General features: G+C 39.6%; 1 protein-coding gene across 1 annotated transcript in view; it reads right to left on the reverse strand.

The window, feature by feature from the left end:
- Positions 1–493: 493 nt before the first annotated feature.
- Positions 494–18,685, reverse strand: part of OTOG (otogelin) — a 113,837-nt gene continuing 95,645 nt past the window's right edge. The window contains exons 43-53 of the mRNA XM_044426092.1: positions 17,580–17,690; positions 15,148–15,249; positions 14,669–14,767; positions 13,449–13,489; positions 12,036–12,115; positions 11,017–11,191; positions 9,744–9,848; positions 7,703–7,822; positions 6,573–6,618; positions 826–905; positions 494–694 (exon numbers count right to left, since the gene is read on the reverse strand). Coding sequence (XP_044282027.1) covers positions 494–694; positions 826–905; positions 6,573–6,618; positions 7,703–7,822; positions 9,744–9,848; positions 11,017–11,191; positions 12,036–12,115; positions 13,449–13,489; positions 14,669–14,767; positions 15,148–15,249; positions 17,580–17,690 — 1,160 coding nt within the window. The remainder of the gene's footprint in view (positions 695–825; positions 906–6,572; positions 6,619–7,702; positions 7,823–9,743; positions 9,849–11,016; positions 11,192–12,035; positions 12,116–13,448; positions 13,490–14,668; positions 14,768–15,147; positions 15,250–17,579; positions 17,691–18,685) is intronic.

Below are 18,685 nucleotides of genomic sequence, written 5' to 3' on the forward strand. Positions count from 1 at the left end.
CAAGAACTAGAACAGTAAGAGCAATGTATTCCATTTTCCAAGGTATTTCCAAGCCGCCTATTATACATTTAACACATTGTCTATTAATCTGAAAAATGTAATGTGAAAAAAGAATAACTTACACAAACAAGGAAGTTTGAAAATGCCTGCTTCCCTGTTTATTGCTTACTCCCACTGTATTGTGAGTTCTCTCTTCGCACATTACACTGCTCACATAAGCAGACCACTTGCACCATCTCTTGTGTAAGTGACCAATTGTTTTGCATAAGTGACTAATTGGATTCCAAGCGAGCACAGATCGTTGTGGAATTGTGTTCTAAAAATGTAAGATTATTGCTGAAAATTCATTTTGTAAGCAGAATGGTTCAGACCCCAACAGTGATATTTGTAAGGTGGTTCTGAACTTTCTGTTAACTGTCCTGCTAGAGGGTAACAATATTTGGTTCATATTTATCTAAAGATGCAGAGCGCACTGACTTCTTTTAGCTGTGCTTCATGACCACTGGCAAGAGCAGTCTGTGGGTTCTTGAATCATATAGCTGACCCAGGTTGAGTTGCCACTGCAATATAATTGCACATTTCGCCTGTGCAGTCCAAGTTCCCTGCAGCATTTGCAGAATCTTGCATATGTATTGATATTATAGTTGTAAATGCTTGCAGAAGGGCACTTTCCATCACAGGAAACAATGTTTACCTGGAAATATGCACAAAAATAACTGAATAAATAGGTGTTCGATCAATGCATGGCTTTCAAGCAGCAATAATGCTAAACTTTCATCAGAAAAAAGTACAAACAGCAGTTTGGTTTTTTGTCTCTTTACTTACTGGTGTGTTACTTCGACAGTCATTTTTGCGTATTGTCATCCTTACGGTCACCTTTTTACAGAATTTCCCATCTTCTTTACCTGCAAAGAATGAATTGTGTGGAAAACATCAACTCCTCAGTTTTTACACACAAAAGGCTCTGTAAGCATTTGCCAAGCATATCCTTGACAAAGAATAAAAAAGCAAGTAGCAGCTACTGAAGTCCTTATATGTCTGCCTTTAAAAATGTTCTAAATATCAGAAACACTATAAAGGCAACTGAATTTTCAAAAAGAATCTGTATGTCCAAGGAGATAAAGACATATTCACAAGGGATTATTCTAATTCAGTTGCTATTGAAATGAGTGGACCTTGTACCAGCCAAGTGACTGTCAGGCAGCAGTATAAAAACCTCTTTCCAAAGAGACAGAAAACTGAATAAAAAATATATTTAAGGAGTTATTTTGTATTTGTCATTTCAAGTAAGAATTCAGGACCATAATCCAATCTCCTACTTTTGAAGCAGTTGATGTTAAAGTAACCTTATAAGTATAAATGTGTCTAGCCCAAAGAACTGAAGTAAACTCTCAAGGGGAAAAGAAGTAGCTTTCTATCCCACCCCAGAAGTAAGAATACCACACTGAAAGTGGCTTAATCCAGCTGAAGCCAATACAACTATGATGCTGTTTACATATGTAAGTCAATGTGGGGTGTACATATCAACATTTATAGTGCTAAATACGCATGAATTAACTCAGGGTGATCTTCAGTGTAAGTAATTGAGCATTGTGCTGTAAAGACCTAATGCAATGAGCCTTACACATCATGTCCTGGTGTCCAGGGATAGCACAATGCCACAGAAGCAAAAGCCGCCATTGCTCTACATCCCTACATTGGGATGCACAACATGGGGCGGTACAGCAAACGAGTTCTACCCTCTCCTTGCATATTCCCATCCCCCTCTCTTTGTTGAGGGTGACTTTGTGAAGAGGAGAGCTGCAAAGTACCTCTGAGCATCCACAGCTGGCAGAGAAGGTCAGGTGTGAAACAGAGATGGAGGCAAGGAAGCAAAGAGCACATATGGATGCAGTAGGAGTAGACAGAGGCTGCAGCTCTTTCTCATATAGGAAGAGAAGGGAGGAATTAGCCTACTTTGGGGATTGTGGCACAGCCAAATGTGGCTGAGGGAATGATGGTGCAAATGGCCATGGTCCCACAACATGAATGCCATTTATTCAGAAGTATGTCCCACTGAAGTCAAGCGAACATGCTGATTCTGAAACTGCAGCTATTTCTACTGGCAGGCCTGCCTCTTCCTTGCCTTCCTCCTGACAGAACGCAGAACTACCAAAGGCATGTTTGCCTTTGCAATGAATACACATTATCTTCAGCACCATTTACCATTTACTAGTCATTTCAGGGGTAATCCTAATATGTTTCTGCAAATAATTTACAAATTCTAACTGATACACTATGCATATTATTATGGCACAACTGTTCATGCTCTCTACTGAATAACTATCATGAATAAATTGCTTAGTGGCAGCTTATTAAAATGAAAGAAATAGTAACTTTTGCTAAAGCTCATTGATTTAAACTACCCAGATCTCTGAACTGCTTACAAATATTAAATCATAAATATAATTCATAAAATACTTACTAAAACAATATTCATAAACTACTGTAAGATTAAAACAATATGAAAGACAACTGTAGGACAACAACCAAGCATAGCAGCAATTTATAAACAATTTTAAAACTGGCTCAGCAAATAAAAATACACAGAATGAACTATTAAAATATTTAGAGAATAAAAAAAATTCACTTAGCACCAAAAAGTTGTCAGAGATGGCACCAAGCACATCTCTCTAAGGAGCATGTTCCAGAGATGTGGTGCCACAGCTGAAAAGGCCCTTCTCCTAGTTGCCACTCCCTTACTTCTTTGGGGGTTGGTTCCCCGAGAAGCACTTTAACAGTTGCTCTTAAGGGTCAGGTAGGGACATATGGGGCAAGGGCTTTCTTAGATAACCTGGCCCCAAGTCATTTAGGGCTTTTAATGTTAAAACAAGCACTTTGAATTGGGTCAAGACTTCAACTGGCAGCCAATGTACCTGGAGGAGGACAGGTGTGATCTCATGGGCCAGCCCCCATTAATAGCTGCACTGTCCTGTTTTAAATGAGTTGGAGATTCTGCATCATTTTCAAAGGCAGCCCCACATAAAGCAAGTTGCAATAGTCCAACTCAGAGGTTACCAGAGCCTGGATAACTGTGGCCAGGCTCTGCCTGTCCAGATAGGAACATAGTTGGGAAATCAGCCTAAGCTGATAAAAAGTGCTCCTAGCCACTGAAGCCACTTGTGACTCCAGTGACAGTTCTGGGTCTAGCAGCTCCTCAAACTGTCCTCAAGGCAGGAAAAGGAAAACCTTTCCTCCTGCAACAAGCTAAAATCCTCTCTTTGCTAGTTATTCTTGTCTATTATCTAAGGATGCCACTGCACAGAGACTTCTCAAATTGCAGAGTAGTCTTTAGTTTGAATGAAACCTGTGATGAAAGCTTTGCCGCATCTTGGTAATCCACTGAATGCTTAATATTGCTAGAATGCAACAAATTGTAAATCTTACAGCATGGATAGATGTCACATTGTGGTGAGTCATACAGGGCGGGCAAGGAGAAGGCAGGGTTTTGGATGGAAGTGGTCACAGAGGTTGAGACTCTGCATGTTTAGTTGGGTATACCTCCCAATTATCTGGGGGAATCTATTTCTGAGTAAACAGACTTATGTTGCAGATCATGGCCATCAGCACCATCATATCCTCAACTGCAATTACCCATGCAACCTACCAAAAGAAACCGATCCAGCAGAGAGGAAAGGAGGAAGAAATACCAAGCAGACCCACATCCCCTTAGAGGACTTGAAAGAACTCAACTGCTGCTTTTACTGTGTTGCTTAGGCAACCGGAAAAACTAAAGCATTATTAATCAATCAGATGTTGCAGCAAGCAATCTTTGTTTACCTGGATGGAACCATAAAAAGCAGAAGCAAATCAGCCATGGAATGAATCAGAGAAACAAAGGTGGATGGGAGTAATTCCCTGAAAGTTTTTTTTCCCTTGAATTATTGGGTCTATTCCTTGAATTTTGGGATCATATCAGTTTTTCTTGAAAACCCTATTGATGCCGCCCACTTGCTTCCCAAAAAAAGGAAATGTAGCTCCACATATCTCAGCATTGCTGGTTTGCGGTATGCCTCTTTATATATGTATTAATACCAGATTATTATTTTAGCAAAGTTTTATAAGAGATGAGGATATTCATATATTTAATCACTATGTATAAGACACATATGTCATACCATCTGCATCATTATTTGAACAGCAAGATTTAACAAGCAAAGCCATTAGTGTCTATGTCCTACAGCACTATGGAAATTACTGAAATTAGCAAACAAATCATGCAGCAACTAAACACTATGCAGATGCTTACTACCAACAGTACATTGTTGGCTAACAACAATGCACTGCCCATACAGGGCAAAGTGAAAAGAGCAAAATCAAGAGTGAGCAGTTAATACTATAATGCAGCATCTTACAACTGGATTTTGTTATTATGGGGGAGTACATTGCTGGAAATCAACAATGGTTCTGACTGGTATGTTCCTACTGATTTCCAAGAAAATGTACCTGTGTTACAGTAAGCACTAGGTTTTGGAGTGACTGGGCTAACAGAGAATGGGAACAGTGATATTCCAGAACCTAATAAGATTACAAATTGAACACATTATGCATAATAGATACCCCAAAGTACATTTTTAACATCTGATGTCCTCAAGAACTTAGAATTTCTCCTGCTCCGTGATACTGCAGATATATTTTTTGTCTTTCGCAAAACAAATGCTTACTGGATGTGGCCAGTATTACCCTGCTGTCCTGGAATACACTCATATATAGTATAAAACATCACACATTGGGAAGTCATAAACTGTCCATCTCTGCTAGATTTTGGTCCAGATGCAGAGTAGCATGATGTGCTATACAGGGGTGGAGGAAATTATCATTTTAGTTCTGCTAAGAATTTACAAACTTGGCAATGTTCTCCATATTCAGGAGATTTGAAAAAAATGAACGTGGATGAAACTGACAAATTCATCCATCAAGTCTTCAGGTTTTGAGAGTTTTGTTTTTAAAAGCCTGGTTTGAAATCCTGCGTATTCAATGGTATTAGGGTTGCCAGCTTCTTTTCTGCAAGGCCCATCCTCTAAGAGCTATATAGCTGGAAGGGACATGACATCATGAGTCATGCTAGGAATAGCTCCACCTATTCTTAGCATAAACATCTATTCCCAGCCCAAGGTGAGAATTCCATTTCAGTTCAGTTTAGCTATTACTATCTATCTATCTATCTATCTATCTATCTATCTATCTATCTATTTATTTAGAAAGCTTCTATGCTGCCCCATTCGCTGAAGCCTCGGGGAGGCTCACAACAATAAATAACAACAATATAAAAACCTTTTTAAATGAATGTGCGAGAGAGTACAATCGACAGATTCACCCATCCGGAGTACAGCCCAATTTATGCCTGCCTATTTCAATGCCAGACCCATTGACCTAACTCTCAGATAAATATGTTTAGTACTACAGCCTAAAAGGAAAACTGAGAACTCAATATGAACATGTGACTCAGGGCTTAATAAAAATGTAACTGTATGTGGAATAGATAAAAATAGGCCAGCTTCTTTGCACCTTATGGCAAAGTTAATGATCCAAGATGACACCAATGTGTTTAAACAAAATATCAGTGATCGTTTTTCCCATTCATGATTTCTTTTCTCTCCAAAGATACATTAATTTATTTATTTTTTGAAAGTAACAATGAACATTAATGTCAAAAAACAAGGGACCAGATGATCTAGCAAAGGACTTGGCAATTCCAGATGTAAAACTACGTATCTGAAGGGATACTTTTGCCTTTATATGTAAATTGTACAGTTCTAGATATAAAAGATACTTCATATTATAGGCACATGTGCCATAAATTTATGATTATACATAATTTCTTGGCATGCAAAGAACTGGATGGCAACTACTTTTGTAAAGGCCTTATTCATTTTAATGAGGCTTGGACTATAGACATTCCTGATGAATTGTGTCCTGCACTAGATTCCCCCTTTTATCTCTTCTTTATCTTATCAGCACTAATTTGTTTATGCATGTTTGGTTCTGCTGTTTGTATGGCTGAAGATGTTTGCAAAATTTCTGCAAAAGAAAATAAATAGTAAATCATTTTTTAAAATCCAATGGCTATGAAATTAAATGAATATTTAAAATCTCAATGCATGAATAATGTGTTAGAAATTTTCCAGCTCTTTGCATTCCACCTGCTCTTATCTAGGTCTTAGACTTGGTATCTTTTGCAAATGTTTCATAACTAAATCATAGTGAATGGCAGAAATGCAGCAAAAGATCCAGTCCCTGGCAGTTTAACTCAAGGTTAAATACAGTTCCAGTATTATTTACAATAACAAATAATTATATTACCTTTGGGTACAAATTACTGTAGTCATTTTCAGTTTCATATTAGTCAGGCAGTGATTCGAAACAAACATGGAACTATTTCCTTGTAAATGAACTATGGTCAGAATGTTTTAGATGCATTTTATTATCCTCACTGTCAACATCATCAGTGTTTACAGTTGTTTGAACACTTCTCAAGGAAACCAGTGCTCAAAGTCCTCTCATGCATACATAAATATTGAGGTTTCACTTACATGTTTTGCAGCATCCTTCTAGGAAAGGTACAATATATCCTCCAACCTGAATAGTACAAATAGAATTCAGACCCCCAATGAATACTAATACAGCGGCAGTTCCAGGTCCTAGCACTCTAAACTACAGGAACAGAGCCTAGGTACCACATTAAGCAACCTAAAGTATGAGTAAGATTACAAGCAAGGTTCTACCTTCCATAAATATCAGATCAGCGTTGATACAGCCTTTTATTTATTTATATTATTTCTAACCCACCCTTGCTCACAAAGACCCTAATTTTCATTTTAAACAAACCTCAATCCAAAAAAAGCGTAAGAAGCATATTAAGATCAGGGAAGCCTAGGTGAAAGGAACATATAAATGTCCTGGAACCTTGCCTGCACCAACCCCTCTAAACTTATGGAGTGACATAAATGTTGCTGTCATTCACTGATTTCTTTGCAACTGTTCTTCTTAAAGAAAAGTTCCCAAATAATTCTGTCCATAATCTCATACATTTTCCCACTACCATACCTGCTGTATTCCCACTACCATACCTGCTGTACCATACTGGAAGCAAGAGGTCATAATGCTCACTGCAGAGGTCATTTTATCATTTATTATGATCATTTATTTATTAGATTTATATCCTGCCTTTTTCTTTCAAAGTGGCTTACATCATGCTGCTGCTGCTGCTCTCGGTCTTATTCCCACAACAGGTTGGGCTAAGAGTCTGTGATTGACCAAAAATCACCCAGTTGGCTCCATGGCTGAGGGAGAACTAGAACCCAATCACTGGAGCAAGAGCATCTCTGCTCCACGCTCTTAACTGCTACATTTCAGTTCTGAACTGCCTGTGTGGATTGTTGCCATCATATCTGAGGTCTCCATGCCATCAAATCCATTTCACTAGTGATAGTCAGGGGCATGATGGATGCACAGAGGCATACAAAGTGGTGAACTACGTACTGTTGCAGTCAGCTGACAGATCTCTCACCAGGGAAAGGCTGTTTTCAAGAGTACCCCATTCCTGTGGAAACCATGCCCTATGTTCTGGCCCTTTTTTCAACAACCCTGTAGTGCTTCCAGTTTTAATAACTGAAAGTCATCAGGAAAAGCAAATCATGTTAAGAATGGATAAGGCACTGACCTTCACACACTCTGTTTCATTAAAAGGTGGGCAACTGATGGGTGTTGTAACTAGAACAGGTCCCACTGGTGTGTTTGTGCACTCATATCTGACACAGTTTGAAATCCAAATGCTTCCAGGCTAGTTGAGCATTGAAAAATCAGAATCAGAAATACAAGAACATCAAAATGCCAGATCAAGATAAATTCTCTTGTTTACACTGATCATTCTGTCACTGCCTTCCCTAGTGTCCAATGCAGTGCTTGCCTGAGAAATAAAATGTCCAGATACATCTGCAAATGATGCAGATTCTGCAATTCTCATCAATGGTGTAGCTAGGTAATTTTAGACCTTGAACCTCATGTGCAACAGTCACCATCACCATCTCCTTTCAAGAGCCATGAATAGTGCTTAAGTTATGAAGCACACAGCAGCTGTTTTTCTTCTGAGCTATTCCATGCCTTACAACTGCTTCTACGTTCATGATTCTGTTACACCAAATATTTCTTTGCCACATCAGATTTTTAAAAAGAATACTGTCTTCGGAGGATGCCTGAAATCATCTTCCTTGGAAGATGTGCAATTTCTCATTTTAAACTTATTTAAATCATAACATCTTCAGGACTTCAGGAATAAAATGGAGCTTGCTTCTGCTTCTCTGATGCTAAATACATTTATTTGGGCATAAGCACCATTTGATTGTAGAAAAGGATTGTTTAGTTTATAAATAAAAATAATACAATGAGCAATCATTAATATAGCTGGCCAGCCATCCCTCAACTAAAAAATGTTGATAAGAAAATCAAAAATAGAAAAATATTTTAATACAAAAATAGGAAGGGCATGCTGCAGCAAGTAGAGCCAGCCCTGACTGGTCCTGACATGCCCATGCTGGCACATGGGCTGGTCCTGGGACTGCTTGCATCTTCTCATAGTGCCTGCTGCTTTCTGGGTGGTCATTTGGGTCCACTGGGCTGTGGGGACCTGGACCTTAGGCCCCAGCTGCACCCCTATTATATTAATTCCTGGTTACTCCAGCCACAGCATCATCAACCTCAGTGTGATTTCTACAGTTCCACATACAGTGCAAATTAGTATTGCAAGCATTGTTTTCCTTCTCTCTCCTCATTTAATCTTTTGTGAAACAACCACTAAACAGCCGTATCGCAGAGTTATACTTGGATATCTGCATTCTTTCCTCATAATCTTACTCTGTTCTATAGTCAATCTTCCCACCCCACTATTTGCAGTTGGAGGAAAAGGTGGGAAGGATGGTCAGGTATTCTTCCTTCTTTTCTTTCTCTTCGACCACTAGATAAAGCACTCGCCTACCTCCTGTGGGCTACATTTGACCTATTTTGTTCTTACCAGGCTATTGGGTGCATAATGAATACGAGCAGCTGGGACCTTTATAATGAATGGGTTGTATTGGATTGCACTAAGTTCCAAGTATGTCAGCCTCACAACTAGCAGTGCCATCGTTGAGGGAGCATGCAAAATTGTATTACCAGAACCATCCTAATTCTTAGTCTTATTCTTATACTGCACATACATCTCATCTTATTTCCTCTTGTGAAGAACTCAAGGCCACTTGCATTACTCCAATTCATCCTCACAACAACTGCCCTGCAGCATCTTTTCCAGAGCCTAGACACCTTCCAATTTATTCAAATTTCTTACTGCAAACTGTAGAGTCATTCCCTGGCGTGGCGTTTTTTGTCTTTTGAGGAACTCAAGGCCTTCTTCACTCCGTGTTATCCCGACAACCACACTGTGAGCTGGATTAGGCTGACAGTGAGTGACGGGCTCAGAATTGCCCAGTGAGCTTCATGGGCAAGTGTGGACTAGAACCCAGATTTCCCCTATCCTCAGTCTAGCACTCTGACCAGCATGCTACACTGGCTCACCGTAATTAATATTAGTGTTAATACTGCAACCCAGATTCATTGCCAAGGTAAGACTAATGCCTTAGAGTGCATGGTCATTTGGTTGGACGTACAAGCTAAACTCAGTCCTAGCGCCTCCCTCCCTCTGCCAAGGAAAATTGCAAATACCAGTTTACCTTAAAATGAGAAACTGTTCCATTGCTGAAAGCATGAACACAAGACACATTCTTGCATTTTCCACAGCAAGTTGTTACATCTTTTGGAGGTTCGTACACTTGGTACTGTAAATATCAAAGATACCTTTTCAAACATAGTGTAAATCAAGAACCAAAATTACAACAGCAGGGCTTGAACTCAACAGAGTTGTTCCACTGGTAGAACAGAACTTGCTGGTAAGATGTATTTCTTTCACCCCTGCAGCTTTCCCTGTACCCTCAGACATACTCTGAAGGGTTGGGTTTAGGGTTGCACAATGTTGGAATTAAGCCTGATTTTTTTACATCATGACATTATGTTGGATTAGAAAATGTTAGAATTCTAGTCTGTACCCAACCTAATGGCAAAACTATCAAAGGTGATGTTGTTAACACCTTCTTCTAGCGCAGAGGTGGGAAACTTGTGGCTTGCAAAATATTTTCACATACAACACCCATCATCCAACACCATTAACTCTGCAGGCTACTGATGATGGGAGTTTTAGGCCAGTGCAAGCAGAGGACCACAAGTTTTCCATCCATGCTAGTGGAACAACTAGCACAAATGATCACTGACAGTAATGAAACTGTGAAAGGGCACAGGCCATGGCTTGGGCAAGCATAAATAACTTCCAGGGTTTGATACATGGATTCATGCTTACACACGGCTTAAAACAGGGTTTTCACAAACAGAAGTGTGCTAGGATGCAGAATATCACTGCTGGCTATAACACACATTTAAATTTACCATTGTTAATCTAGGAGGCAAGAGGACAGGAAGACAACTGGTAGGGGAGCAGACAAGCGCTGGTCCTCATCACCACTGTCTCACTTGGGCCAGAGCAAGAGGCAGGTGAACAAACAGGTTGAAACAATGAAGAAGAGCAGCACATCAGTGGGCTTTTTTCAGTGGCTCCTGCAGGGGTGTGACTCCTTGGCAGGTGTCCATCAACGCCTACCCTTGATGCCAACACCTGATAATCCAGGCAACTATTACCTGAGCATATAAGGTTACTTTATCACACAGTACTTACTTTTGTAGAACAGACACAGCAACATAAAACTACTCTCATAAAATGTTTTGAATAACGATTACCTCCTGTTTTCAAACCCTGAAGCCCTATTAGAAGACATCATAGAGATATGAAAGGGAAATAGATTTCCCAGATTTTTAGTAAAATGATCCACTGTTTTATTTATAACTGTTCTTATAATTTACCAATAAAAACTCATAGTTTAATTCTGAACTTCTTACAGATTTGCACCTTGCTGCACAATCTATAGTGGAAATATTTATCCGATAGTACTTTGTAACAGGATCGATTATCGTTGTGCAATAGGAAGTGTGGCAAACACCATCAGGTGAGTGTTCAACAACAGACTGTCCAGGAAGCAGAATGCCTCTATCGTTGTTCAGGCACACTTTGTCTCTTGCTGGAACACAAAATATAGTGCGTGAAATTATTTTAAGTAATCAAAAAGTGGTGGGAATTTCTATTTCAAAGAAAGAAAGAAAAGTGAGTATCTATACTTTTAAACCTCGACCAAAACCATGCAGCTGTTGATGAATAAAATGAATCAACTGATATCCATCAGTGGTTTACATTGATTCATATCAGTTGGCTCACAAGGATGGATTGGCCCATTAAAAAAGTTTCACTTTCTGAACTCTTGGAACAATGCTTGAACTGTGAAATATTTTCCCAGAATTAGTTTCCTTAGAAGAATAGGGATGATTCATTTTACTATCATACAGCTATTATGCTGATTCACACAATAACCACCGCCCACTATGACTTGTTCAAGCCACGGTGAGTTCAGAGGAATACCAATCTGTGCTGGGCAGCTTTGAGTAGAACTCGAGTTATATGAGCAGGACACAAGCATTATGTAACCCCAAAACAGGCCAAGAGCTATGGAAGTTGTTTAATCCTCACAGAATCCATAGTGCCTGGGTTTGTACAACATGGCAAGTCACACACTAGCATGCAACACAACTCACTATGGTTCAAACAAGCCACAAAGGGCACTAGTGAGCATGTAAACTGCTGTATTATGTTAGCACTTCTTCTTTACAAAAAGAAAGAAGGTACTTTCAAACCTCTTATAAAATGCTTCAGGGAAGCAGCAACAGTACATGAAATTGTTCTGGCTTGATTTGAATCTTTTATCTTTGAAACATATTGCCTGGAGTTCCATGTTTCTAAGTGGAAAAGTGACACAGAAAAGAGCAGCATAAACTAATACTTTTTTTCAACTAAACATCTGGTTTACTTACAACATTTGTACTTAGTGCAGTGGCAAACATTTTCCGTACTGTTCTGAAACTGTTCATCTAGAATAATTTTCTCTCCCTGCCCATAGAAGAAGAAAAGCACCAATGTTATATCACAATATCAAATATTGATTTGATATTCCTCAACTATAGTGCCACCTCTCAACACTAAGGAGCATGGCAATATGAAAAACAAAAGATGGAAAAAAAACTAATTTGCAATTCTTTATCTTATTGCTCAATGTTAAAGTCACTTAGGGCATGATCCTATGACAAGTGCCCTTAAAAACATGGATGCCTTTATGCATCCCATGCAGGGTACAAGGCATGGTAGAAGCAATTCCCATTGCTCTGCATCTCAGTCCCTGCACTTCATCTCAACAGCTGTTTTTTATCATCTAAATAAGGTACCATTTGGATACAGCATAAATAATCAGCACCAGCTGCCTCCCTACTTTGTACCCCTGGCATCTCCCTTTAGAGTTCTCTGAGATTGATTTCTAACCTTGAAAATGCAGCCACTGTGGTTCTTTCCAGGCCAATTGTGAGGGGACAGGAAAAGGAATCCACATTTGGATCCCTGCTCTGCAGTCATAGGACTTCAGAGGTGGGACTCCAAATAAGCCCATAGGATTGTGCTTTTAGACTACCATCATATACACACTGGGACTTATTTTGGAATAAATGCATAGCCTCATGCTGTTTTCAGGAGTTACCTAAGCACCATCTGCTGGCATCACAGTTGCAATGATTTGATCTTATAAAAGTATTAAATGTTAGAAAGCGTAGATCACAAATGAAAGGAGTCAAGCCATTGCCTGGTTGTACAGTGTAACAATGTTGTATCTCTCTTGAGGCAGTTTGCTTTTGCATGCACAGAAATAACCAAACTTGCAGCCCTGTCCTATGCACGTTTACTCAGACATCTCAGTGAGTCCCCAGGTAAGTGTGCAGAGGACTGTGACCGTAATCAAGGAGAAATACACCCCAGACAAGCAGGCCATTTTCTTCATGTCAATGTTTGCTAAATGAAATGTTCGCAGTGTAGGGAACTCATGTTCATGGAGGCAGTCGCTGCTCTGAGAATTATTATTATTATTATTATAACATTTCTATGCTGCCCCTTGCCGAAGCCTCGGGGCGGCTTACAACACAATAAAATACACTGAAATACAATAGAACGTAATAAATTACCACTAAAATAAATTAGTAATTATACATTCAGTGAAATATAAATAAAACCCTCATATTGGTTGAATATGCCAAATAATTCTTTTAACACACTATATGACAATGAATCCAATATATGACAAGTACAACTAAAGTCTAACAAGAAAGACATCAAAGTCTGTGAACATTTCATTATACAAGAATGATATTTAGGGCATAATATAGTGAGATTTATTCCTTACCAGTTTGCACTGAGGCTTAGGAATTGTGTCACAGGTGCACTCTAAAATGACAGAACCAGTATTGAGAAAACTGTTTGTACATCTCTGTGAATGCTGTGAATCACTTGGCAGATTTATTTTTGCAAAAGATGCAGGTTTACCAAAGCCCAGAAAAGCCTTGTGGCACCTTGAGGACAAACTGATTAGAGCTCACTTCACTGAATAGCTGAAATACTATCCTCAAGTGGGAACATACACACACCCCTCACACACAGAAATGTGAAGAGTCAGACCATGAAATACATGAGCCTGTAATATTTCCATGCAATGCTCTAATGTATACAAATAAGCACAGTGCCAATTCACAATACAAATGGTGATAACACGGGCAGCTTCTAGGCAATCAGAGAGCATTGTGTAGTAATTTCACAATTTCTTCCTTAATGCATTCTCCATGGTAACATACATACACACACACACAGAAGCAGCAGCTGGAAAACACAGCAGGGTTACAACTGAAAGATGACAGTGTCCGGGTTTCCATAAAATTCCACGATACCTCCTATCATTATATTAAACTCTACAGGAATTGGAAAGGCATTCTATAATTGTTCTATTGAATCTGATGTAAGTCCCATTGCATCTGATTTCTTCCCCAAGACTTGGCCACTTTAAATCACTTTCTCCCAATACATGCATGCATTTATCTATTCTTTTTATCCTTTACATAACTGAAGCCCTCTGGATAGTACACATCAGTAAAAATAGTGGCTGCTAGCCAAAGAGCGTAAACAGAGTTTGATTCACTCAAGAGAATTTTCCAGAATTTTTCTTCCTTTTTACCCCTGTTGCAGCTCCTGGCACCTGCCCAGAAATCATTTCTGAGAATTGGAGGACCCTCCTGAACCCCCTTAGAAGTGACTTACATATGGTGGCTCTTTGATCCTTCATTTTAAAAATAAAGAATATTTTACCAAGAATACAACTAGGAGTTGTACTAAAGATTTCTGGAAGTGGATATTTTGCCAGATTTGTTTGCAGAGAAAACAACAACATTTCAAAACCTTATGTATCTCTACAAAAGACACCTCCAGACTGGCCTGTTCTAGAGCTCAATTACTGATAGCTTATTATTTTCTTAACCACTACAATCGCAATGATTTTGCCATCCAACAGTGCCTTTTATATTGTCAGATAAATTAGTCTATACTAATGAAAGGACAATAAAAATGAATATTTACCACATGTACGATATGGACAGCACTTTTCTGGACTCCACACTTCTACCAAGGACATCCCTAATACACACTTAAATTCAGGGCAACGATAGGTTTCGCAAACTGCAAGTTAAAAATGCAAGGAAATATGGGTTTAAATGTCCCAGCAAGAAATGCACTGCTGAAACTGATGACCAATGCTAAAATGTTCAGTAAAATAATACATACCATTGCATATACTTTAGATGAAAAATGTTTAAAAGTTGTATTAACGGGTTTAGGTTCTACTATTAAGGCACATTTAAAATGCTACAAATGTAAATAGTACACACTTGTTATCAATTCATAACAATTTTCTATCCTCTTCATACAGATACCTTACAAATGTATGCATTGGAACTAATGAGAATTCCCATTAAGAATAGCCTGCATCATTCGCCATTTATAGTACTGAAAATCACTGCAAATTAATCAATATAGACATTAATAAATTGTCAACATACCACACTGGTAAGCAGGACAACATCTTTCTGTAGTATTGCCATCCACAGTAAGGACTTCACCTTCTTGACATTCAGGGATTTGATCAGAGCAAATACCACAGGCTGATATAAGGAGAGTAAAATTTAAATTATTAGAAAACAAAAGTGTACGGAACTCTTTACCTATCTATATTTACTGTAAGTGCACAATTTTTTTATACAGTGAATGATGAAATTGCATTTCAGAAGGCTTGCATTTACGAGTATGCCCAGTTACAGCTTTAGGAGGCCACTATATAGGTACTGGAGGAACTCCTGTTCTTGGATCAAGATGGCCTTTCCCAATACACCACACCAGTTTTTGGTGAAAGTGTGTAGGGATCCTCCTGCAGTAGGTCTGCCAGCTCAAGAATTTGGGAAACATTCCTTCAGGAAAATGGGCATTCAGCAGTGCAGATGTGCTTAGAAGCAAGTGGGATGCAGAGGACTGCCGGTGGCATTCAGAAGTCTTTCAGGGATCTGTCCAAGCCTGAGAGAACATGGATCATCTCTGGCTATCTTGCACATATTATTGACAGGTGTGGGAACCAGTACTGGTACAGATGCTGATCTGCAGCCACTCCATCATTTTTGGGATGCACACAAGGGCAAGCAGTACCCATAGGAGTACAGCTGGCCCATCAGTCAGTTGATCAAAGCGATGTGGAATATTGTTGCTGCTGACTGTTCTCTGGGAATGTCTAGGAAATGTCCTATCTCCTCAGTTCTTGTAATGCTGGTAAAAGTAATTTGCCATTAAAAATCGAGCAGGAATCTGGAGATGATTCCTTCTGTTACATGACCTCTTCTGATGCAAGGAACAGAAGGAGCAAGGAAGACAGAGGAAGCAAGTCACAAAATTAATCAAGGCTTGCGGAGAGCAATCGCATGCCCTGGCTTATTTCTGTGATGAACTGACACCTGCAACATTCCAGTTGCACATGTAAGGTGTGGTGCAGCACAGCCAACTGGTACTGGCTGCCACCACTTAAATCAAACCCATTCTTCCCCATCCCCAAGCACTCCTGCTCCCTTGGGAACAACTGGCTAAAGATCCCACTGAGGTCTCTTGTACTGGCCTTCTCTGCAGCCCTCTTTGTGTTCTTAGGGGAATAGATTAAGGTGCAGGTTTTGCTCAACACATTACAATAAATCCTGTTGTTAAATCAGTATTAGCATGACCAATAATGAGGCACAATTTACTGTGGAATTCAGTTTGGAATCAACTTCTATGATGGGCAAGGAGTAATTCTGCATTTAGAGGGATCATTAATTTGTTGGGTGCTCCTTGCTAATTACTTTCATATTAGTTACTCTGTATTAGAAAGCCAGCTTACTTAATAAAGGACTACAGCTAAACTCCTCTTACCTTTATTGGAAAGGGAAAAGAGGAGAGAAATGTTCAAGGCACATGGGTGGAGATTTCCCAGGAGATTCTGTGGGTTTGCTAAGTGAAGGCACTGATCTCAGTCAGGGCATTTGCATTGCAATGCCAGCATCTATCATGTAGCACCTGCTAGCTCTTCTGTTTTGGGGGAAGAGTTGCAACTGATTGTAAAATGGAGGTTGGTTCCTCTTAAGCCCGAGTAAGATTGGGTTAACATGGACTAGACCACTCCATGCCAACCATAACAATTTCCTTCCCTGTTATGTCTCTTCATTTGGAGGGTTCTCATTTGTTTTTGGAAGATCTGCAATGGCAATTGGAAGTGTTTATCATTGGCAAGTGGAAAGGCAGGGAGAAGAAAAAGTACTTCTCCATGTTCTTCTCTATGTGGGCAGGGAGAAGAACAAGTACCACTGAGGTAAGAACATTGTTGTAATAAAGGTTGTAATACCAACCCTGAAGGCTTATCATTGTAAAGGAACAGAAATGGGCCCTTGCTGGAGAATAGCTTTTTTTTCTTCCTTGCTTGTTTAAAGAAATAGTTGTCCTATGGCTAAAGGTAAAGGTTTCCCCTTGACATTAAGTCCAGTCATGTCTGACTCGAGGGGCGGTGCTCATCTTCGTTTCCTAGCTGAGGGAGCCAGCGTTTGTCCGCAGACAGTCTCCGTGGTCATGTAGCTGGCATGACTGAACACCGAAGTGAACGGAGCGCTGTTACCTGCCCACCGAAGTGGTACCTTTTTCTCTACTTGCATTTGCATGCTTTCGAACTGCAAGGCTGGCAGGAGCTGGGACGGAGCAACAGGAACTCACCCCATTGTGCAGATTCGAACCGGCGACCTTTTGATCTACCAGCCCAGCAGCACAGCAGTTTAAACCACTGCGCCACCTGCAGTCCCTTCCTATGGCTAAATGCCAACTATAAAAATGAAGATAAAATCCGCTACCTGTGTTAAAACCAGAAACTTCAGTTATTGATTTTCAGTATTAATCTTCAGGCTGCTGTTAAGAACAGAATTCAACATACCACAAATATAGGATACACAACATGTGCCTTCCACATGGGCAGCAATAAGGGTTTGATCCGCTCGGCAGTTAGGAATCTGTTCCATGGACTCACATTTTGCTGGATCACATTCTGAAACAAGCAGAATAGTCTCATAAGAGAAATCAAACTATGCATAAATTTATCATAATCACCCACAATGATTCCCAAAAAAGCTCACATAAAACAAAATGCAACTCCATCCTACATGTGCTACATTATTAATTATATTTATATCCCACATTTTTGTAGCATGGAACACAAGGTGGTTCACATAATCTTCTTCTCTCTTCTCCATTTCATCCACACAACAAACCCTGTAAGGCAGGTTAGGCTGAAAGTCAGTGACTGGTCCAAAGTCACCCAGTGAGTTTCATGGCAGAGTAGGGACTAGAACCCAAATCTTCTAAGTCCCAGGACCTACGCTCAACCACTATGCCACACAGGCTTTTGCCATCTGACAGGAGACTGGAAATGTCACAGTGGAATTTGGAAAGTATTATTATTATTATTATTATTATTATTATTATTATTATTATTATTATTATTATAACATTTCTATGCCGCCCCTTGCCGATACGTGTCTAGCATTTGTTTTCTCCATATGTTGGTTCAAGGACTTCCCCATTCATATCAATACAATTCCTTTAATCTTTCCTTCTAAGAAATAAAGAATGAATCTAGCTTTGGGCCCTGAAAAATGCCCATAAGCAAAGGAAGACTGTTAAGTTAAGACTATTAAACATCTTTGGTTTGTCACCTTTTTGCCCAGAAGAAAAATATTCCAAAACCATGACCCATTTTCCTTTGTACCTGCATATGTTACTAAATTTACATCAGACAATTGCTTGTTTCTGGAATGGGTAAGATCAGCAGAGCTCATCCAATCCAGCCATGAGCATCTCTGTTCTCTTTGGCGTTTCCTTTAGGAAGTGTTAAATCCCTGTTGTGTAAGCAGTGGCTCTCACTCATGCACCAGAATTAGTGGGGCACAGCAGAATGAGTTGGGGTATAAAAGCTGAGCCAGATACTGTCTTTCCAAGGTGAGTGCACAAAAGTAAACACCTCTGTTTGATCCCCACGAGTAA

Source organism: Varanus komodoensis, unplaced genomic scaffold (assembly GCF_004798865.1).
Source record: "Varanus komodoensis strain SLA01 unplaced genomic scaffold, ASM479886v1 scaffold16, whole genome shotgun sequence".
NCBI classification, from domain to species: domain Eukaryota; kingdom Metazoa; phylum Chordata; class Lepidosauria; order Squamata; family Varanidae; genus Varanus; species Varanus komodoensis.